Genomic DNA, 21,932 nt, shown 5'->3' with positions numbered 1-21,932 from the left:
TATTATTAGAATAAAACTGCGCTGTTGAGGGTAATAATGGGTTCGTTACAAGGGAAGCATCGTTAGCTTCAGGCAGACACGTCATCATTTGATTAGACAGATGCACTTTTCTGTGTGTTTATTGACTCTTTTTTACTAAGTAACTGATGTGATTAACTTATTGTTAGAAATCTCCAGACGATCCAAAGTATAATTACAGAGTTTAAGAATAACGAGAACATAAAAAAGGTTCAGCAAATGCAGCTTAGCACAAAAAAGCTTCTATGACGGCTACATTCTGCATCAGACTCAAGATAATTAGCATCAGCAAGGGTTTATACTATAGTTTGTTGTTGCATCTGCTCCTTTCTGGGGACTTTTGCTCATCGTTGCTCATCTCATTCACGTCCCTCCACAGTTTTGCTTTGGAAATGATCATTATTGGATGTTCAGCGTCAAATTAAAGGTTCTTCTCGAGAGATTTGGATTCCTGCCGAATTCTGACTCGCGATGGCTTCAGACACGACAGCAGCAGCAGCAGCATTGTGCTCTTCCTCCTGTCCAACATCTGTCCTATCTATGGGTGAGTGGACGCTGAAACCTTCAGACCTATTCAAAGTGTGCAGAAGCTTCCTACAACGGTGAGCTAGTCCCCGCGTGGCGGCTGCCCAGCAGTCTCTCCATCCGCTCGTTCCAGTCTGGCTGCCGGGGAGTTAAAGTTGCGTCCGCTGGCGTGTTGCCGTGCTCGTGTAGCGCCCCGGCTGCGGCTCTTCCTGCGTTATGGTGTTGAGGTGACGCCCCGCCATCCTGTCGGCGGCCCGCAGCTTCTCCCGCAGCTCCCGGGCCTCCTGCTCGGCCCTGCGTGCGGCCTTGCGGGCGTTCCTCAGGGAGCGCTTCACCTTGCGCACGCGCTCCTTCAGCTGCCGGTTCCTCCGCTCGACGGCGTCCAGGCGCTCCTGCAGCTCCCGGCCTCGTTCCTCCTCCTCGAACAGCGCCGCCTGGACCGAGGAGCACATCAGCTGGGGGGGGAGAGGACAGCCGGTCGTCATTACACAAGACCAGAAGCACCAGGGCTCAGTGCTGCTGTGGATGTTCCCTGCAGCCTCTCAGAGAAAAGGAATCTTTTGATATTAGTGTAAATCCCTGCACACTTGGAGGGAGGATTGAAAAAGAAAATGCTGACCAGCACTTCCATTTCTCCACCTACAGTCACGGAAGACGTGCACAGACTCGGCTTACTGCACCTTTCTCAACCTATAGCACTGAATTTTAACCAAATCTCCCCTATTAGTGAATTTAATAAACTCAACACTTGAGTTTGTACTGCTTCGAACAACTAGATATTACAGAAGTTACATTGAATGTGATGCAAAAGAGCCAAACTAATGCATATTCCATAAATACACAAGTTCTGATAGAACATTGGCTCCATATAACAACATCTTTTAAGAGTAAATGTTGGACAAAACGACAAAAAAAGGTTTTAAATAAACACAGCCAGTTTTCATCAGCTCCAGGTGGAGGTGAGTGTGTGAAACGTGCCCTTTGATGTTTCTGGGGCCCTAATTTTCCATCTCATTAGCGGAGCCGATCCGACCCGGGGCCGGCGGGGTCAGCAGGGGTCACTGCTCTGATCACAACATGTGTTAAGTATGGTGACGCGTTCAGGCGCACGAGGAAAGTCAGACGTACAGTAATGCAGGCAGCACGCTCGTGTGTTTCAGGGACGCTCTGCAGAAGCCGAGGAGATGTTTAGCCAACGTTCTTCCGACCGTCCTCCCAAAGCCGATAAGAGAAGTCGGATTATCTCATTGGAAGTGGAGCAGCTGCTCTTTGTGTGTTTCACAAGAAAAATAATTCTATCTGCCTGATTTACCTTCTGAAACACTCTTAAAAAGGTAAATCCACACATAAAGTATTATTATTATTATTATTATCGTTATTATTTTAATGGAGTGGATTTGTTGGCAGAAATCCGACATGATTTCTTGAGGAAATAATGTGAAGCTGCTGGTTTTGGGAAGAGGAGACATTCCCTTCCGTTTATTCACACACTCCCTTTTACATGACAGTGGAAGACTGACAGCTTCCCATGGTTACGGTGCGTCTCTCAGCAGGAACCCCAACACACACACACACACACACACACACACACACACACACACACACACAAACGTGCAGCACCTGTCAAAACATCCGGTTGTTACCTGCCTGCTGTTAAACATCATCTGTGCAAACAGCGTTTAGTTCGCCAGGAGGATAAAATACATTAAAAAAAAGAGTTCTGTAACTCTTTGTTAAATTCAGTAAAACAGTTGTTGACTGGAAAAATTAAAGCTTTTTCCAAATAAAAAAAAAAGCTTTATGAAAGAAGTGATTATTCCTAAACACGTGAGCTGAGATCAAGTCATTGATGCACATCTAATAGGAAGCAGTAGCTTTGATGTTTTATTCACTTTTATCCCTCAAATTCATGGCTGCAGGTTTAAAACCTCAGCGTTTGTCCCAGATTGTCCTGAACGCACCGAGGAGACAGAGCACAATAAGAGAAGAAGTTAGGTTCGTAAATTCCTTTTCTCTTCATATGAAGACCCAGCGTGAGACCCCACAACACAATTTATGGCTTCAGCTTGTATGTGTGTGTGTGTGTGTGTGTGTGTGTGTGTGTGTGCAAGGATTGCTGGGCATTGGTTTAAAAAACAATAACAAAAAGAGGAGGAGGAGGTAAGTGATGAAGAGATAGGAGCCACAGAGAGGAGGCAGGAGAAGCGAAACGGCCTCAGGATCAGACTTTAAGGCCACTTTAATAGAAAGTCAAAGATAAATGGGGGAAAAATACGACTTAAACTCAACTAAAGTGACCAAAAACACTACAAAGTTGTACAAATTGTAGCAACGCAGTCGACTTATTTTGGCTCAAATTGAGCACTTGCACTGAACACAAAACATGATTGTGTGTGTGTGTGTGTCTGTGTGTGTGTGTGTGTGCGTGCGTGTGTGTGTGCGTGCGTGCGTGTGTGCGTGTGTGTGTTAATCCTTTTAAATGTCCGTATAAAAACTTAAAGAGGCGTCAGAGGTAGTTGGAGGTGTTTACTCGACAGTTACGGCTGGAAATTCCACTGTTAATGACAAAAAGCTCCTATAAAACCCCTGCTGTCACTTTCTGTGATGTATCAAGTCAGATCACATAAATAAACTAAAAAAAGAGAAGAAGAAGAAGAAGATGTAAAGAGTTCAGTGGATAGGAGGACATCTGTATTCAGTGGCTGATTAGTGGTTTTCCCGGAGTCTCCTGGTCATGGTTAAGGCTGGTTTAAGGATAAAAGAGGAGTCTTTAACACCACCTAATTGAAGGTTCTGGCAGGAAAATGGAGGAAGTCTCTTGTCTGCTTCTGGAGGGAGGTCTGGTTCCCATGGAGCTGAAACCACCACGCTGACAGAAGAAGGAAGGGAAGGACAGGGGAGAAGGTCCCTCCCGCTCTCAGAGCAAACCACCTGTTTTGTCCCGCCTGGAGGTCACACGCTCGACAAGCAAGCGCTTGTCCTTGAAACGAGCCGTGTCTTTAACCGCTGCCTCGCTGACCTCTGACCCCACACATCACAGGTCGGCCCCTGGAGGTCAGAGAGGGAGAAGAGACGCACCTCTGCCAGCATTGCTGCCGTTTCCTCATGTAGCTGCTGAGGTTTTGCTACCAACTCTAAAATAACTGCAGTATAGATCCATTTCCTGACCAGTGAAGCATGTGTGAGGCTGCAGGGTGAGGTCAGGGAGGTCAGGGAGGTCAGGGAAGGTCAAATGAAAGTAAGAAGATCACACATGGCGACATGACAACCACTCAACATCAGGAGCCACTTTGGGCTTTCAACTGTGTGTAAAATACACTCAATGTTTGTGGGGTTAAAGGTCACACCCAAAAGCTTAATGAGATCATTTTAGCAGCAAGCTTTCGTCAAAGTTTAAGGTTTTGGACTAGAAATGGCTCCTTTTTACACAGCTGTTGTTACTCCATCCTCAGGACCAATAGAACATGTGAACATGGCTCCGAACAACATGAGATCAACTGTAAAGCAGCTGCACGTTTGGACTCAAATGCAGCACGACTTCAGCGTCTGGCTCTAAAATCTGCCCCCATCCTGCAACATTTGCCCTGTTTCGATGACATCAGAGCAGATTGTTACGATCCCTGGGTCCAGTCACTCTTCCTCTGCCACGGCCCAGATTTGGGGAATGAACTGAGCTCAACGTGCGCTGCAGGACTGAAGCTCCGACAGGTGGCTACTAAATGATGGAGGTTTGAGGTTTTGAGGCCTTTCCTCTGACCTCCACAGGTCAGGTTCTGACCCCAGATCAGCGCTGCCAGTCACACACACGGGCTCAGATATTTAACCTCTGACCCGTTGACAAACAGGATCCCGTCTGAGGAATCGGACGTGTCCCGGCCAGTCGAGTGGCTCGGCTCACTTTGATCTCCCTGTGATCAGCCTCCACACACAGGCCTCCTGTGGTCCTGTGGAAGTGTGAGGACCAGCCAAAATGTCCTCACTTTGCTAGTTGAATGCAAATTTTGGTACTCAGAACACACACACACACACACACACACACACATGCGTGTGCCTGTACAAACAAACACTTCTCTTGCAGCTCACATTCATAAATCGTCAGCAACCGTATGTCTGATTTCCTGCTGTTTGCCTGTGTGCTTTTAATCTATTGTCTCCATGGCAACGAGAAGATATGAAGTCTGTTGGCATCCTCTCCAAACACCAAGGAGGCGGATGCAATTAATGAAAGATACATTTTAATCTTATTTCTTCCCAGGGGGTCTTCCAAGGAAAAGAGGCAGCATTACCATGGCAACCAGCTACCCAATCACACTGCATGAGAGTCCTGAGTTGATCATGGGTTAGTTAAAAAAAAAAAAAAAAAATCCGTAAGTGTGTGCCTCACCCGACTGTCCTCCTGGACGTCCCACTCCGGACTGAAGGTGTGGAATGGCTGACTCCCTTGGGTGCAGTTGGAGAACTGAAACAGGCTGGAGAATGTGCGCCTGTTCTCACTCGTGTCGAGGAAAATGGCGTCCTGAAAATTGACGCCGTGGGGGAGGAGGTTGTAGTTCTCATCCATCCTAGAAAGGAGCTCAAACCAATTAGTGAATGTGTAAAGGGATGTAATAGTTGCCCTGATATCATTGTGTCAGTGTCACACAGTGGAACAGCAGAGAAGAGCCTGAAGATCAGAAAACTTGGTAATGTGGAAAGTTTAGCCTCAAGTGAACGGCTGATAAAATGTTCCGAGCAACTATGACCGTAAATCCAGTGTGTCCAGGCTCTGCGCCTCACCTGAGGAAAAAGAAATAGGAGTAGTTCTCCATCACTGTGTGGGACTGGCAGGATAGATAACCCAGCCCGGTCAGATTCAGCCTTGATCCAGAGGGCACTTCCAGCATGCTGCCCCAGGCCTGGTCGCACAGCAACTCCACCTCTGCGGAGTACAGCAGCCCTTCCTCTGCGCCCTCGTACCCATAACTGAACCCAAACGGGAGCGAGTTGTACAGGCTTCCGGTCCCGCCGCCCACAGGCTCCCGGTGGATCGCCAGGACCCTGGCGTACACGATGATCTCCGCTAGTTCGGCTCGACAGCCCTCGCTCAAAGGTCGCCATTCCGAGGGCAACTGGCACCCGTGCGTAAAAGTGTCCAGATGCGCTAAAACGCTGAGCGCCGTCAGGAGAACCACGGAAAACATTCCGAAATGTGGGAAAGCTTCTAAGAAACTGTGCATGATGTGATGATACGTCGCTAAGAAAATATTAGCCCCTTTGAGGTTAAAGGTACCTTGATGCTCCAAAGCTACCAAAAGTTAAAATGCATACATGTGTTACTTGCACTATATTCTAAAAGCACTGGTCTCTCTTTAAAAACACAACTAAGCAAAGTTGCCGTTTCCTTCCACTAATATTGTCGAAACTCAGCTTGAACAATTCCAACCTGTTGCTGCTGCTGTCGCGGTTTTATCATCTGTGTCAGCAGCCACACGAGCCTCACCGGAGCGCGGACGGTGCGTTCAAAGACGGATGGGACATTTGAGCTTCTCACGAGGGAACACGCGCACTTGTTGCAGCGCATGGCTGAAAGATGACAAAATTAGTGTTGTGTTATTTATTATTTTAAACTGTGCCCCGCAATCGGAATCAAACACAACAGACTCAGTGTTATAGATCCGGGAAATGGCTCAGTGTTTACAGCCCGTTTGTGATCATTCTTAAATTGGTCATCTAGTCTCAGGGTGCTTCTCTGCTCATTTCAGAAAAGGTTGAGATTAAAGTGATGGAACGGAAGGTGAGTCTCATTTAAATACTCTTCTTATATTTATGATGCCGGCACTGATCTTTTTTTCTTTTTTTTTACAAGAGCCTTGTGAATGGAATATTTATTTATTCGCGTTAGGTTTGAATGATATATCACTGCCATCTAGTGGACATAACTAGGCACACGCCTGTATATAAGAGTTTAATAAATTAACGTGTTCCCACTTTGCCAGAGTGAAATAAATAATGTGTCATTCTCAGATTTATTTTCTGTTTTCTAAATATTTTAACTGGATATTTGTGCGTTTCATCAAAATAGAATAATGTCTCTACTCCCGTTTTAAGGTGAAGTGAATGAGCAAACATCCCTGCGTCAGTCTTTCCAAAGGCCAAGGGGACGCAAAATGGGAATTCCCGCAGTCAGGTGACTGGCCCCTCCCTGGGCGGTGAGCAAACACACCCAGTGTTATAACGCACATACAGCTCATTTATACTGCTCCACTCAAGGCCGAGACCTGGCCTGTGACGTCACTTTAAGGCAATATAAAGGCTAAACACTGTTATTGCTTTATCTCACCACAGGAAACACGGAAACGTACCTTCACAATAAACGCTCCAACAGAAGACGTCAACGTCGCAGTTCGGTTCTTGGTTTATCATTCACCTTAACCGTTACAGCCAAACTATAGCTTCGTGATTTGAACTTTAAAAATAATATTTTCTCCATTATTTTTGTCCTTTTGGTCGTTGTTGTCGCTGTAAAATCTGACTCACGCCGCGGCGTGATTTTATTTTGAAAACTAATTAGCAGCTCGCGCTTCCGCATCGCCAGCAGGTTCCAGGAGCCCAGAAACAAACGCACAAGTGTGCTCTTCGTTTGTTTCTCTTTCTATTCTCCCTTCCAACCTCCACCCATCGTGTCTCCACTTCAGCAGCTCACGGCAGGTGAGTCCAAACCCTCCAAGTTGTTTTAATGTTCGACATGACGCAGTTCGGGAAAGGGGCAGAGGCGACATCCGCGTTGTGTAAGTTACTTTCAACTTCGAGTTGTTTACCTTTTAAATGGGACGGGACCATCCAAAGAAAGTGAGAGATTAAAAAGAACTGGTCGAAATGACCTCCCAGAATCCCTTTTTAACAATAACCCGCCGGCAGATTGCACCATATTGTCTCGTTCGGGTTTAAAGTAGCTCTTATTCAGAGAGAAGCGACCAGCCTTCATGGCTGCTGAAACCACTGAGTCACTGATCAGATGTCACACTTAGATTAACAGAAAACTCTTTCCTTTAGCCTCTTTAGACAGAAAACCACAGAAAAATCAAACAACGACTTGTTTTATGGTGTCCCTGTTTTTGCTTCCCAAAATATGATGATTTTCTTTGTTAGTACCTTTAATTACCTGTTCACATATTTTCTTCTAAAATCATGAAATCTTTGTAGACTTTGACACTTTGCTCATATTAAAATGATTCATGTGGAGTTTAGTTCTTAATTCCAAGGAGATCTCTGGGCTAGGCTTGTTTCCTGGTGGGTATCCCGTTGCCCCCCCGCCCCATGAAACCGTGCACAAGCTTTGCTCTTTTAAAAGTGCTACAAAGATGTTGGCAGCTCGGCCTGTCGGGGGCCTGGAGGGTTCTCGGTTCAAAACCTGGTGCAGTCAAAAAGACGGGAGGTGCTCTGGTCGTAGGGGGAGCTGCCGAAACACCTTCAGAGCTCTGCCGAGGTACCCTTGTGCAAGGCACCAAGCCCAACGTTGCTCACAGCTGGCCACTCATCCAGAGGTTCACCTGCCCTCGCCCATCTATGAGGCTCCAGCAGCTCCCTGTGACCCTGAAAGGGAAAAAAGTGGTCAAGAAAACGAAAATGAAAGGAAGCCAATTTCTAAGCAGATGTTTATCTTCCTGTGGTGGTGCTGCAAACACATGATTGGGCGGCGCTGCGCCTTAGCTGCGCGACAGCGGGCGCTTCCCTGGCTGGGTCACAGAGCTTCTTTGAGACCTCCTGCAGAGCCGATGAGATGCGATCTGCAGCAGGACAACATCGGACTCTGCTTTAAACCACGTGAACGTTCTCCTCTGTCCTATTGACCCTGATTGATGTGTCATCTCAGCATGACATCTGGAGGCCCCATGATGAACGGCGAGGTCCCCCATTCTCCCAGTAATCCTGGTATGCTGGAGGAAACCCTGCATCAGATGAACATCCTCATTCAGGAGAACCGAGACCTGAAGGGTGAGTGTGGGTGTCTGCTGGGGCGTTGAGCAGTTTCCCTGATCCTCCCAGGACATTTATGTAAATTCACATGTGCCCTTTGCTCAGAGTCGCTGCGTCAGACCAACCTGGCGATGAAGGAGCGCTTCGAAGGTTTGGCAGCGTGGCGGGAAAAACAGCGGGAAGAGCGGGACTTTCTGGAGAGTCGGCTGAAGGAGGCTCGGGATCGAATGGAGGCACTGACCTGCCAGAACCAGGAGCTGAGCGGGAGAGCTGGAGAGGACGGGAAACCAGGGGGTGCAGCAGGAGGCGTGCACGTGAGGAAATAATGGCTGATATAAAGCTAGCTCTGTCACCGCTTATTATGCCGGGTCGTTGATTTTTGGTGTCGTGCACAGGTGATATCGAATCAGAGCGCAGAGCTGGATGCGCTGCGTGCACAGGTCGCACGCCTTCAGGCGGAGAAGAACGACCTGGTGGCGTTGAACTCCGAGCTGCAGCTCAAGGCTGACCAAGACTTGCACGACGACGGGTCTTTCATCGAGATCATCCGGGTTTCGGTACACATATTCACCACGACATGTTTTCCTCTTGGTCCGTATTGGAAGACGCGTGCGTGATGTTATTTGCTCTCAGGACGGTGGCGTCGATGGCTTAAGCGAAGCCTGCGGAGCGGAGCACAGCAAACGTCCTGACCTGAGCATGACGGCGTCCCGACATGACACGGAGGCGACGGTGAGCCAGCTGCTGCAGTCGCTGAGGAACGAGACGCAGCGCGCCGAGCTGCTGCAGGCCGAGCTGAAGTCGTCTCTCGACAGGTAGACGCACGCCGCCCGTTGGCGTTCGTAGCACAACCTCGGAAGATTGTTGGACATTTCACAAAAACACTCTGAATCAAATGTTTTCAAAAGAATTGTAAAACTGGAAGAGAGGAAGAGTCAAACAGAAAGATCCACTCAAACAGAAGCAGAGGTCAAAGACGAGCCCAGCAAAGAGGATAAGGTACTGACACCACATCAAAGCTCACATCAAAGCTCGCTGGAGATGATGGAATACTAAAGATTTCTGTCAGATCAGACAAGAGATGAGATAAGATGTTGGCGAACATTCCAGGCGCAGTCGGAGGTGGAGAGCATGAAATCCCAAATGAAGACGCTGTTCAAGGAGCTGCAGCAGGCTCAGAGCAAGCTGGATGAAGCCGAAGGAATGAAGAAGAACCTGCAGGACAGGTTGTGCGGTCTTTAAGTGAAACCAGAAGAAAGCTTTCATCTGTTGCCTTTATTTGTCTGGAATTGGGGGGGAAAAGTGTCTGAGTTTATCCTGTTTGTAGATGTCGGGAGGTGGAGCAGGATGTGGTGGCCCTGAAGGCCCAGCTGGTGGAGAAACAGGCCGTCCAGACAGAGAACCAGCGGCTGAAGCTGCAGCTGGACAGCATGGAAGCGCAGTGTCGGGTGGAGCAACGGAAGGCAGGAGAGGAGAGGTCCGAGACGGCAAAGATTCGCCACACACACGGAGGCGCTACCGCCCGAGACCACACGCTCTCCATCCTGTTTTCATTGGATTTTTAGAAATCTGGTTTTAAAAATAGCAGTCAAAGTAACGTCGGGCACAACCTTGAATCGAAGGCTTGATTCTGTTAAAATCCCAGCGGGCTTTGATCGCTGTGGTCTCCCCTCACAGGAACACCCTGGCCCAGCTGAAGGATGCCTATACCAAGCTCTTCGAAGACTACAATGAGCTCAAAGAGGAACAGAAGAAGAAAGAGGTCCGTTTATTTAGCCTAGCAGATACCTTCATTTAAGTATCAGGTCATAAAGAGATTGACACTGGTTGTTGGTTCCACTACTTCCACCCATTTGACAGGATGAAAGTGTTTGAGCCGTGCTGCAGCTATTGTTTCCAGCCAAATACAGGCTAGCAAAATCCACCTTTTATGCTTTTTAATGAACACATAAGCAACAATGCGCTAAGCTCTAGTTACACCTGACCACATCCCATACATAATATAAGCTGCTTTAACTGAAGCTAAGGGTCCCAACTAATAACAGGCCTTATGTGAGCAACAGTCCCCCAAAATATTTCAAAATTCCAGGGAGTGACCTTTTCTTTTTGGCCCCGCAGGCTCAGATGGTGCAGAAGGAGCTGCTGGACAAGGTGCAGGTTCAGCTAACTGCTGCTGAAGAGGCCCTTGCAACAAAGCAAGGCAAGATTGATCAAATGAAGCAAGAGATCTTCCAGAAGGAGAAGGAGCTGGAAACCATATCCGTCTTCAAGGCCCAGGTTGGCGAGAACATACATTTTTTCCTGATTTCCGATCTTTCCATATGACCTAGCGGTGACCCCATGGGAACATGTTTGCTGTGTGTGCAGGCGGAGGTGTATTCCTCAGACTTCTACGCAGAGCGAGCGGCACGGGAGAAGCTCCATGAGGAGAGGGAGCGCCTGGCGACACAGCTGGAGTATGTGAAAAAACAGAACACCCATCTGCAGGAGGAGCTGGACTCAATGGGCCGGTATGGAATCAAAGACCACAACTGTTAGATGGTTCTTTTCGAGGTCCTGATGTTCTCCGATAATGTCATAAATGACCTCTTCTATACGTCCTCTAGTTGTGTCCTTTGTAATGGGTTATTGTTGTGTTTCTCTGCAGCCAGGGGCTGAATGAAATGCAGAGGAGACATGTGGGCGGAAATCCACACGGGGCTGGTGCCTCTTTGGTTGGAAGAGGTGAGCAGATGCTTTGCTCTCCTGCCAACTGTGGTTGCACTCTAATGTCTATTGACCAACACAGTTAGCTTAGCTTAGCTTAGCTTAGCTTAGCTGAATGCCAACTGTTTCAGTTAGCTTTAGCTGGAAACATCAACAGAGAGGTTGCAAGTGTCCACCATGGACAGTTGAGCATGGAAACCCCACTTGACCATACACTTGTCAGATAACAGCTTTTTATAAGGGTAAAAATATTTAAAACAAAATTTATTCATGCGCCGTAGCCTTTCCTTTATTTTGGACACGTGTAATTACTATCTAGGATAGTTTTCACTGGATGTGCACATTTGCTAGGTGAATGTTTGTAATTTTGACTCATTTAACAAGCCTGTGATCCTGATCTTTAGGAACCGACTGGCAACATCCAGTGGGCATTCCTGAACACGCCTGTCCCAAGTGTAATGAGATCCTACCTGATCTGGACACTCTGCAGATTCACATCATGGACTGCATCAACTAGTCCCCCATCATGAAAGCATCAGCAGAGCTCTTTTTGCACCTTCCTCTGTCTTCCTCCATATATTCTGTGGGACACACGTTCTGTTTCCGAGCTGTACTATATTTGTAGTGTTGGGAATTATCTTTCAACTTTTTGAAGATAATTCTAGAAAATCAAAGCAAAGGATGGTGACTTACTACAGTCTTGAACCAATCATACCAATCTTTCAAAACTTTGAAGTCTTTCAAAACTTTTTTGCCTCAAGTGTATATTGTTCATTATTAGTTTGATTTAGTGGGAAAATGAATGTGCACCAAGATGGCACTCGACATGAGTGCATGTACTGTATTATAATTTGCAAATAATACTTATTCATTCAAATGCAGCATCTAACTCTTTAATATATTGATGTAACAGACTGTGCAAGGTAATGTGAAAGCAGTTCAGCACTGTTATGTTGCTTATGAAGTGTTTTCAGATGGTACAGTGTGTTAAGAATGAAGAATTAAACTGGAGAGAATTCTGTTCCCAAAAGTCTAAGAATTATGTGTGTGTTTCAATAACGACCAAAATAGGACAGTGAATCACAATTTTTAAACAAATGATCCAAAGGTTAGTCCTGCATTTAAAAAAGTATGTCATTTTGAGTAAAATGTAAAGCTTTCAAATGTCTCAGCAAAAGTCACAGTAATGTTCAGAATCTTAAGTAAATTTTCACAAGCGCAATATAAATAAACATCAATAGAAAAAAACTCAAGCCTAAATTAATACATGCTTAAAAGTTACCCATGCATAAACAACCCTTTATATATATATATATATATATATATATATATATATATATATATATATATATATATATATATATATATATATATATATATATAAATGTGGTATATATACCACATTTTAGGAAAACAACTGAAGATGAAATCTTTTAATCAGCCCAAACAACTGGATTAAGAACTTAAGAACTAAAAATTTTATGGTAGATTTTCGATATGTTTTCCCAGTGTTTTTAAACACACTAATGTTACTGTAATATAAATCTAGAAGACACTCGAACGTATGGTTTGTTCACCTACACGGTTTTATTAAAGCCAGTGTTTTACTTCAGGCAAATCTTTGGACGCCCACCACGGCTTTGACAACACAGAAGGGTCCTTCGTTTAGCGCCAGATTAGATTTTCGCCTCTTCGACTGAACAACAGTTCGCGGATTAATGTTTCTTTTTTTAATCAAATATAATCACTGGATTATATTTATACGTTAGACTGCAAAACTAGATCATTTTAAACCTTGACCTTTGCCGTAACGCCGGTTCAGTAGAAGGTAAGTGCGCTTGAGCAGTCGCTAAATGGCATAAAACGCGTAAAAAAGGGAAATGAACATAAACTTGTTACCTTCAACCTAAAATAAAATGGGTAAATCACAGGTTATAACCGAGTATCTTTCATATATATAGATACATAGTAAATACAATAGAAATACCATTTATGGTCCTACTTGCAAACGTTGCACTAATCTCTGTTTTATGGAAATTTACGGAGAAATCTCAACGTTCACTAATTTCAGCACTTTGCTTTAATGTGATGTAGAATGTGGAGTTTAAAATATTCATCTAGTCGTCATTTTCCGTAAGAATGTTCTGACTTGCATTATTTTCATTTGTGTGATAATTAGAAATTCTCTGTCTTCATATCTGGTGTCAGGCTGTTGGAAATTATTATCATCTCTACAATGGACCGTGAGTATCATATTTAAACCATATTATTGCACAGTTTATAAGATCCAAACATTGTAACGTATGAGTGTCTCCTCAAAGGTGATCTGGACGTTCTGACGGCCCTGCTGACTGAGAGTGAAGGTTTTGGAGGTGAAGTTGACACTGAAGAGCAGGAAAAGAACCCATTAGAAGAGGAAGAGGACTTTGACAGTCTGTTTGATGATGACAACGAGGAGGAAGAGTATAAAGAAAGTGTGGAGGAGGACGGGCAGCACACGGGGGCAGGAGATGAAGTGTCGGGTCTCTTTGGAGATGTGGACGATATTGAAATTGAAGAGGAAGCTCAAAAAAATGGCAGCGAAGAAGAATGTAAGACTCTGAACAAGTCCAGGGAGGATTTACAAGGTTCGTTTCTCTACTTGTTACCAGATGTACAGTTCTGGCCCATATGTCCAAATGCATATAAAGGTCTCGTCCTCAGAGGAGCTCAGACGCATGCAGGAGCAGATGCAGCGGCTGCAGCAGCAGCTGGAAGCCTCCCAGAAGGTTTCCAACCCGTCTCCAGGTTCAGGGCAGACTCCAGAGAAGCCATCTGGTCCCACACCAGTACTTCCCAATCAGAGCAGGGCCAAGCCAACCAGTGCATCACAGAAGATGGGGACCCAAGCGGGTAACAGTGCACATTTGGTCATAACGTGCACAGTTTCTAAAGAAACCGGCAGCTGTTCATGGAGGTATTTATCAGAAAGTCTGTTTCCTTTCCAGCAACATCTTCTTCCCCTCCAGCCAGAGCAAACGTCAAAGAGTCCTCTGCTTTCCTCGAGGAACTAAACAGTGCAAACTCCTTCAAGCACGGGGCGAGGGTAGCTCACAAACCCAAACCTAGCACCTCAGGTAATATCTTGTATTTTATTAACCCGCTTGAAATAGATTTGTGCCTCAGATATATATTTTTTTGGCATATAAAGTTATGATTTGGGTGTATTTTTATAACTTCCTCTTCCTTAGGAGACAGAGGCCCACTGGTGGAGATAAAGCTCAGCAGTTCCTTTCAGCCACCAGAGGCTCCGAGCGAGGCCGCCGCTCCTCTGCGCTCACCCCCGTCGTCCCAGAAGAGGCCTGCAGCACCTCCAGGACCACCAAAGGCCCCCTCACTTCCACAGATTCCAAAAGATGTAGCTGTTGAGAAGTACTCTGGCCTGCGACTCAGGTGAGTGAGGACGCCGGAGACGTGAATTTCGACCTGGCGTGTAAGAAAATCCAGAATTTCCCCTCTGGGTTTTGGGTCAGTCGTGCCTTTCTTCCTACTACAGAAGACCACGCGTTTCCTCCAGCGAGATGGACCGCAAGATGGCTGACCGACGAATGATTCGCCTGTCTCAGCTGCCGGAGCGTTTGGCTCGAGAGAAGCTGGAAGACAGTGACTGGGTGACGTTTGCTGTGGTGGTCAACAAGACCACACAGAAAAGCAACAGCAGCGTAGGTGTATTCCTGCTTCCTGCTTCGCTCTCGAGCAGGAGAGGAGCCGCTGTCTTTGTTTCGCTCCAAATATCAGCGTATTGGATTCTCGGAGTCAGTGGTGCTTTTTCGTGCAGGGGAAAACCTTCAGCGTCTGGAAGCTGAATGACCTCCATAACCTGGACGTGTTTGTGTCTTTGCTCCTGTTTGGCGACGTTCATAAAGAGCACTGGAAGACGGAGTTCGGCACGGTCATCGGCCTCCTCAACGCAAACCCCATGAAGCAGAAGGATGGATATGACGGGGTGAGTGGACACTGGTGGAGTCAGGACGCTCACAACTGTTGACCCTGTAAGGGAAAAGCAGTAGACGATGGAAGGAACATCTTTAGTTTGGGTTTAACCCTTAACCCTCGAGCAACAGGCTAAACTAGACCAGCATAATGAAAGATTTAGTAAGTTTCTCCATGAATTCCTGCATGTTATGGTTGAAAATGTCCTGTATTTTCACTGAGCAGATAAGCCTGACGGTGGACAACCCACAGAAGGTCTTACTCATGGGGGAAGCTCAAGACTTTGGCAACTGCAAGGCCGCGAAGAAGAACGGAGACCCATGCTCTCAAATAGTGAACCTGGTGCGCCCCTCAACATCTTCCTGCCACCTCACAGCCGACCGCTGACCTGCACCTGTTTCTCCTCTTTGTTCCAGTTTGAGTGCCAGTACTGCCAGTATCACGTCAAGGCCCAGTATAAGAAGATGAGCTCAAAGAGGGCAGAGCTGCAGTCTTCCTTTTCTGGGAAGGCTCCCAATAAGGTGAAAGGCAGCGACCTGAGGGGGCGTCTGTGTCAGGAGGGATTCCACTACGGCGGCATGTCCTCGCCAGCCTGCGCCGCCTCCCTGTGAGCTCTCACTCTGCTGGTGACGCAGCATCCAGTGGCATCAGTGTTGAGTGTTGCTGAGTGTTGCTGTGACAACCTGCTGCTGCTGCCTTGTCTCTTCAGTCACCGCTCCGTGTTTTGCAGGACGGCGTCCAGACCAAACAAACCCGTCCAGAAGACGCTGGACACGCTGTTCGTGAAAGGTTCCGCTCAGCTCCTCGCACAGGCCAAAAGTCTGGGTGAGGAGCAGCGATTCCCGATTCACTCCAAAATCAGCGATGATTGTTGAGGGTTGGGGCAGAAGTTGGTGTGTTTAGCGTGGTAGCGTGACGCTCCGTAACAGGAGAGAACGATGCATCGGAATTACAGACGTAGCAACGACAAATCTCATGGTTTTTGGTGTTTGTGTTGTTCTGTAGCTATGAAGTCTGGGGAAGTCTCGGGTTGTTCAAACGAATTCAGGAGCCTGATGTCGGTGCCGACGCCTGGCGCCCTGCAGCTGAAGCGGCACCTGGCCCAGGGCAGCCAGACGGGTATCCTGGTCCTTCCCTTCCTCGATAACAACGACCTGTTTCTGGCAGTTCATCATCTGGATTCTGCCAGCAGTTGTGAAACGGCACCAGTTATTTCTGTTCATTATACTTTTATCTGCCTTCAGCTTCTAAAGATGCAACTGGAGCTCCTCTGAGGTCCATCTCAGCGAAAGAATTACTGAAACAGCAGAAACAGAAGCAGCAGGAGCTTCGGCAGAAACGCCTGCAGAGAGCAGAGGAGATCCAGAAGAGGGTTCTGCAGAACTCAGCGGGACCCCGACCCTCCACCACCACCACGTCCTGCTCCACCACCTCCTCCTCCACCACCACCACCACGTCCTGCTCCACCACCTCCTCCTCGCAGGGTAAGGGTGCCCTGATGTCCCCCAAAGCAGCGTGTGAGGTTCCCAAGAGGACTCAAAGCCCTGCCGCCCCCCACGCCCCCACACTGGGACGAGGCTTCTCTGAAGGGGAGGACATTCTCTTCTTTGATAAAAGCCCCCCGCAGGCTCCAGCCGCCAGCTCTCTCAGCCTGTCAGCCGCCAAGATGGCCGCCCTGAGGAAGCTGAAAGCCAAAGGGATGGGCCTGGCCAAGGAAGACCCCAACGCCCTGAAGAGGAAGAGGGGGGACAGTTCTGAAATCAGCACCAGGGTGGAGAAGAACCTCGCCCCACCAGAAGGTAACATCCTGTTGTTATTTTAGGTTCTGAGGTGGAGTAAAGCCACTCTTCATTCCCTTCCTGTGCAGAGTCCCCCTGTGACACAGACGAGGGGCCAGCTCAGAAGAAGAAGCGAGAGCAGCTCCTCTACCTGCAGTCGGAGGAGTTCCAAAAGATCCTCAACGCTAAATCTCGCCACGGCGCCGTGCTGCAGGCGGTACGAACGCGACACATGCTTCTCTTCGGATCCAAATCCTACAAACTAATGTCATTTATCCACTTGAACCGGAGTTTGAAAACACTGTTTTCAGCGTTTTCAGATTCCAACAAGTATCATTTAGAATTTTAAATGACGGCGATATATTGTGACTGACTGACCGGACTCCATGTGTCTGGGATGCTGTCCTCCGCTGTGTGATTTGGACCTCGGTCCCGCGTTGCTCTTCTCCGCCAGGCGGAGTACCAGCTGCAGGAGAGCTACTTCAACATCCTGGTGAAGAAGGAGCAGATGGAGGAGAAGATGAGGGGCATCCGGGAGATGAAGTGTCGCGCCGTCACGTGCAAGAAGGTAGTCGCACTCACACGGATCAGGTCCAAATGTCCCGGGGAGTAATGAGCGCTCGTGTTTCTGCCCCCAGTGCAATTACACCTACTTCAAGCCGGCGGATCGTTGCGTGGAGCAGAATCATGCGTTACGGTGGCACGATGCCATCAAGCGTTTCTTTAAATGTCCCTGTGGACAGAGATCAATCGCGCTGGACCGACTGCCCAATAAGCACTGCAGGTAAGAAAAGTAACAATAAAATAAAATAACAATCGCTCTTCAGTGTCACATGACGACAACCGCGTGTGGTTCCAGCAACTGTGGGCTGTTTAAATGGGAGCGTGACGGCATGCTGAAGGTGAGATTTCTCATCGTTATCTGGTGAAAACGGCAAAATATCTGCGTGAATCTTCATCGGCTCTGTGTGTCGGTTCAGGAGAAAACTGGACCCAAGATCGGCGCGGAGCTCCTGCTGCCTCGAGGAGAGGAACACGGCAAGTTCCTCAACAGCAAGTGACGACGCTGAGCGGCTCCTGGTCGGCTCCTGGTCGGCGTTCCCTCCATGTGTCCCGCTGAATTATGTTTTTATCATCTGCTGGGAATTTTTAGCTCTGTAGTAATATTGGATTTCACTGAAATTGATGGAACAAAATAAAATATTGCGACATTTAAAGTCAAAGCGAGCTTCTGCTAAGTTGATGAATGTCGCTGCCATTATTCAATACACATCTCGGTGTTTTGAATTACGGTGCGAATAACTGTTTTCTGAATTAATCAGAAAAAAGCTGCCGTTTTGCAGCCTTTCACGTTTTCCACTGGGTGCAGTGCGCGGGCGCGGCCACTAGGTGGCAGCACGATGCGAGACGCAGGCTGCGGCCTCCGCTTTTGCCCCTCGGAGAGAAACAGACTGAGGACCAGGGTGGGTTTATTTGGGGCAAAATGCCCACAGACGCCGAAAAAAGAAAATTGGAGGACGCTAACGAAGATACTGAAGGTGAGATTAGTTTTTTTCCTGAATAAACTGCCTCAGAAGGTTGATGAGCGTCTGTGTTGCAGGAGGCTCTTCTGATCGTGACCCTGAGGAATCTTGGTCCACGTGGATCCACCCAACACCTAAATCCAGGAACGCGAGGCCAGACGTGAGGGAAACACGGTGCCAGTGTCCCGCTTTTTAATATCTGTAATTACCTGAGATTATTTCTGTTCAGAAAGTCATGACGTCAGTGAAAGCAGGACTTCCGGTCACTTCCTGGTCAGGATCCAGATTAGGGATCGAGGATTGTTGTCACAGAACAATGAAAGCTTGTCTCTTCTGTTTTATTAGTTTAATCATATTTTAGACCAATGCTGTTGATGTATGAAATAATGACAACAGAAAAGGTCAAGAGGTCACAAATGTCATTGTTGTGTGACCAAGTTGTTGAATCTTAGGAATTCCAGAAAGCCTCTCGTCCCATTCCAAGCTTTTATTTCCTGAACTGGCTAATATTTCCAGTCAGGAATGTGGGCAGATTTTAAGGCTGATGGCTTCTGCAGCAACACTTCCACGCGCCTTCCCCCCCCATAAATAGTGCAAATACCAGATGTCCACACCAAGAACTCGAGATTTAGACTTTATTCGTCATACTTAAAGACTTTCAGCCATTTCTGAAAAATCACGGCCCCGGGCTGATTTAAAGGTTTCTGCATTTAAATGCACTCAAAACAAACATGCACAAATTAAACTAGACTTTTTTTTACCTTTAAATGAAGAGATAGAAGAGACAAATCTAGCATAAAGCCTGGTAAACAAGGCCGGAGCTTTGTCTTAAGGTGGCCGGACTGAAAACCAGTCAGGGGCACTGGTGTGAAGCAGCTTTTGCTCAGTGGAACCAGTATCGGCGAGGATACAGGCCGTCGTAGTGATACTCCCGGATCTGCTCGCTCGTCTCCCTGGATCGCTCCGTCTGCTCTGGAGACACACATCAGGTTTTTTTAGTACAGCCTTCACAATCTTGGTCCACCTGGAATGAAAACGCTTCCTCAGAGAACCTCAGAGCTGTTCTGGGGTTTCCTCCTCTGATGGTTTATTCTCACGCCATCACAGCACGGGAGTCTGAAATAAAGCTCCCCGAGGCGCCCGGGGGGCAGCAGTCAGTCTAAACCAGCCTTTACAGGGGCAGATAATCTGGCGGCTAAAATAACGCTGGCTGACTCTCACCACCCTCCAGTTTATGGGGAACCCAGAGGGTTCTTTATGGGGAGCGTGTCCCAGTGTGGGGAGGCTCGTTGCAGCCCTGTGGCGGCGCACAGACAGCCGCAGGGGGGGGCAGGCGGCTGTGGGGGGACCACAAATGGACCCCTCCAGCGTCCTGCTGCGGTCCAGAGGCCTGTGGCCGACCTGCCGCCCAGGCTTGGAGGTCATGCTCCTCACCGTTGCGCTGCTCCTCGGCGTAGTTCTCGTAGACGTTGCTCCGCTTCTCGTTGTGCTCCCTCCACCGCTCGCTTGCAAAAATCTTCTCTCGCTGCTCAGCTGGGGGGGGGGAGAAAGGGAGGAAGTCAGGAGTGTCACCTGTGTAACGGACGGTGTGTGTTGCAGCAGCGTCAAAAACCAGGAAACTACAGTTGCGAGGCGGCAGAGCGTCAACACACGAAGAAGAGTTGGGCTTTTCCTCGGCACGTTACACACCGAGCACAAGCTTATATAAATATTATGGTCTGGTCCGTTAAAGGTCTCTGCAGGTGCTGCTGTGGCTCCACCGTTAAACCGCTTCAGCTCTGCTGGTGCAGCCCTGTTGAGTCTCTTCCAAAGCGAAATTGCTTTTAAATGAAACGACGCAGGAATGCACCTTCGATTCAGAAACGCCTCGTTCTCGTGTGTTGTGGTTGGTGTGTGTCCGACAGCAGGGGAGAAGTGAATGAACTCATTGTATCGCTGAGGGAGTGAGGCTGCTCCACACCGGCCTGTGACTCCTGCTAACGGCTCCTGCGTGTGTCTGTGTGTGTCTGTGTGTGTCTGGCTACACATTGAGTCCCAACATACTCATTCTACTAGCTAAGTGAGGACCTTTTGGCTGCTCCTTGGAACTTCAAAGGAGTGTTTGAGGGTTTAGAGTCAGTCTGTGTCTGAAGGTCCCCAAAAAGATAGAAACACAAGGATGACAAGACCACCTGGCCTCGCTGGAGCTTGCAGCGGCTCATCCCGTCACACTTTGGCTGATTCCCTTGTTTCTGCCAGTGGTTTTTACAGTGTTTTCTGGAGTTCTGTCATGGTTTAATTAGCAGGGTGAGTCTACGGAAGGAGGCTGCAGAACTTTAACCAGAACTTTGACCCACATGTGTTTTGTGTCGGGAAAGAGTTTGATAACAGAGCTTTGAATGAATTTGACCTCTTTGCCATTTGTGATATTAAATGTCAAGATATTTTTTTTTACAGTGCAATGAAACGTAAACTGGGCGCGTACCTAACAGCTCGGCGTGGTACCGGCCCGAGCGGCGGCCGCGGCGTTTGAAGAAGTTGGAGGCGTCTGACCCCGCCACGAACACGGGCTGCGCTGCCCCTGGTGGCGGGAGGATAAGATGCATCAGCAGGGATGGAGAGAACACACAGCAGGAAAGAGAGGAAGAGGAGAATCACCTCTGGGACGGAGCGCTCTGGAGTCGTCACGCACAGCTGCGTTTTCAGCCATGCTGCAAACTGGAGAATGAGGACAAAAATGTCAATAATTCAATAATAACGTTGCTATTTATGCTTCCTGGCTCAGATACGAAATCCACCGTCCTCCTGTCCTACGGTCAAGCTCTAAAAAATCCCTTTAAAGTGGTTTAAAAACAAAGGGCTTGTATTTTAAGGTAAATGTAAGTTTAGGAACCAACGGTTTCCTCCAGTTTTCCCACCCCTGAGCAGCCGTACTCACAGGTGAGGATGAGGACGATGGCCGGCAAAGACCCCATGACTGGACTCCAGGACATCTCGAAGACTGAGGCTGGACTGAACGTCGCTCCGGAGAGAGACGAACCCAGCGGAGGAGGAGAAGGAGGAGGAGGTGAAGGAGGGAGGAAGGTGAGAGGGAGGAGGAAATGCCCAGAGGGAGGGGAAACAGCTGGAAAGTGAATCGATGGAGATTCCTTCAGCATTTGGAGGTTATAACGACACATTCATGAGTTAAAACGAAGCTACTGAGTTAATGGGTGGAAACACGGACGTTCCCCAACTCTGACGGAGAGGGAACAACTGAAGGGGAGCATCTTTAGATCCGAGAACCTGCTCCAATCACACTCAACCGAGGGAATCGTAGGTCCGTTTTTATCCTTTTGGCTTTCACTCAGATCCAAATGATGAGATGCTCGTTAATTAACTGTCAGAGCAACTTCCCAGAACGGCCAATAATTCAGCGACTATCAACTCATGTGACTAAATAAGCAGCTGAAAACTTTCTTGGCTTTTAAATTCA

The 21,932-nt window shown here is 47.7% G+C and overlaps 4 protein-coding genes across 6 annotated transcripts; 2 read left to right on the top strand and 2 right to left on the bottom strand.

The window, feature by feature from the left end:
• Positions 1 to 106: 106 nt before the first annotated feature.
• On the bottom strand, positions 107 to 6,251 carry ccdc3a (coiled-coil domain containing 3a). Its single transcript, XM_029825577.1, has 3 exons — positions 5,320 to 6,251; positions 4,928 to 5,105; positions 107 to 998 (listed from the first exon to the last, which is right to left on the bottom strand). The coding sequence occupies exons 1-3, from the start codon at positions 5,757 to 5,759 to the stop codon at positions 693 to 695; spliced, it is 924 nt and encodes a 307-aa protein (XP_029681437.1). The 5' UTR covers positions 5,760 to 6,251; the 3' UTR covers positions 107 to 692.
• A 2,145-nt stretch (positions 6,252 to 8,396) lies between these two features.
• On the top strand, positions 8,397 to 12,244 carry optn (optineurin). The gene is made up of 12 exons (XM_029825576.1): positions 8,397 to 8,517; positions 8,605 to 8,813; positions 8,895 to 9,056; positions 9,133 to 9,314; positions 9,408 to 9,498; positions 9,610 to 9,725; positions 9,827 to 9,976; positions 10,177 to 10,261; positions 10,618 to 10,776; positions 10,867 to 11,009; positions 11,147 to 11,223; positions 11,610 to 12,244. The coding sequence occupies exons 1-12, from the start codon at positions 8,397 to 8,399 to the stop codon at positions 11,720 to 11,722; spliced, it is 1,608 nt and encodes a 535-aa protein (XP_029681436.1). The 3' UTR covers positions 11,723 to 12,244.
• A 563-nt stretch (positions 12,245 to 12,807) lies between these two features.
• mcm10 (minichromosome maintenance 10 replication initiation factor) lies at positions 12,808 to 18,178 on the top strand. Of its 2 annotated transcripts, none has more exons than XM_011613522.2 (18): positions 12,808 to 13,033; positions 13,414 to 13,448; positions 13,527 to 13,832; positions 13,909 to 14,097; positions 14,193 to 14,321; positions 14,436 to 14,637; positions 14,741 to 14,906; positions 15,023 to 15,190; positions 15,403 to 15,519; positions 15,594 to 15,784; positions 15,908 to 16,002; positions 16,183 to 16,296; positions 16,422 to 16,976; positions 17,045 to 17,172; positions 17,410 to 17,523; positions 17,594 to 17,739; positions 17,815 to 17,857; positions 17,936 to 18,178. In XM_011613522.2, the coding sequence occupies exons 2-18, from the start codon at positions 13,442 to 13,444 to the stop codon at positions 18,014 to 18,016; spliced, it is 2,751 nt and encodes a 916-aa protein (XP_011611824.2). In that variant the 5' UTR covers positions 12,808 to 13,033; positions 13,414 to 13,441; the 3' UTR covers positions 18,017 to 18,178. The 2 variants fall into 2 exon arrangements, with proteins under 2 accessions (XP_011611824.2, XP_011611823.2); XM_011613521.2 differs by having other exon boundaries at positions 13,385 to 13,448.
• Positions 18,179 to 19,097: 919 nt separating this feature from the next.
• ucmaa (upper zone of growth plate and cartilage matrix associated a) lies at positions 19,098 to 21,923 on the bottom strand. Of its 2 annotated transcripts, none has more exons than XM_003972952.3 (5): positions 21,396 to 21,923; positions 21,116 to 21,175; positions 20,943 to 21,038; positions 19,913 to 20,011; positions 19,098 to 19,450 (listed from the first exon to the last, which is right to left on the bottom strand). In XM_003972952.3, exons 1-5 carry the CDS (start codon positions 21,634 to 21,636, stop codon positions 19,362 to 19,364), a joined length of 585 nt encoding a protein of 194 aa, XP_003973001.2. In that variant the 5' UTR covers positions 21,637 to 21,923; the 3' UTR covers positions 19,098 to 19,361. The 2 variants fall into 2 exon arrangements, with proteins under 2 accessions (XP_003973001.2, XP_029681127.1); XM_029825267.1 differs by having other exon boundaries at positions 19,098 to 19,445.
• Between the last annotated feature and the right edge of the window lie 9 nt (positions 21,924 to 21,932).

The sequence above is a fragment of the Takifugu rubripes genome, chromosome 18 (genome assembly GCF_901000725.2).
Source record: "Takifugu rubripes chromosome 18, fTakRub1.2, whole genome shotgun sequence".
Classification (NCBI taxonomy): domain Eukaryota; kingdom Metazoa; phylum Chordata; class Actinopteri; order Tetraodontiformes; family Tetraodontidae; genus Takifugu; species Takifugu rubripes.
This window is presented reverse-complemented; position numbering and strand designations above follow the sequence as displayed.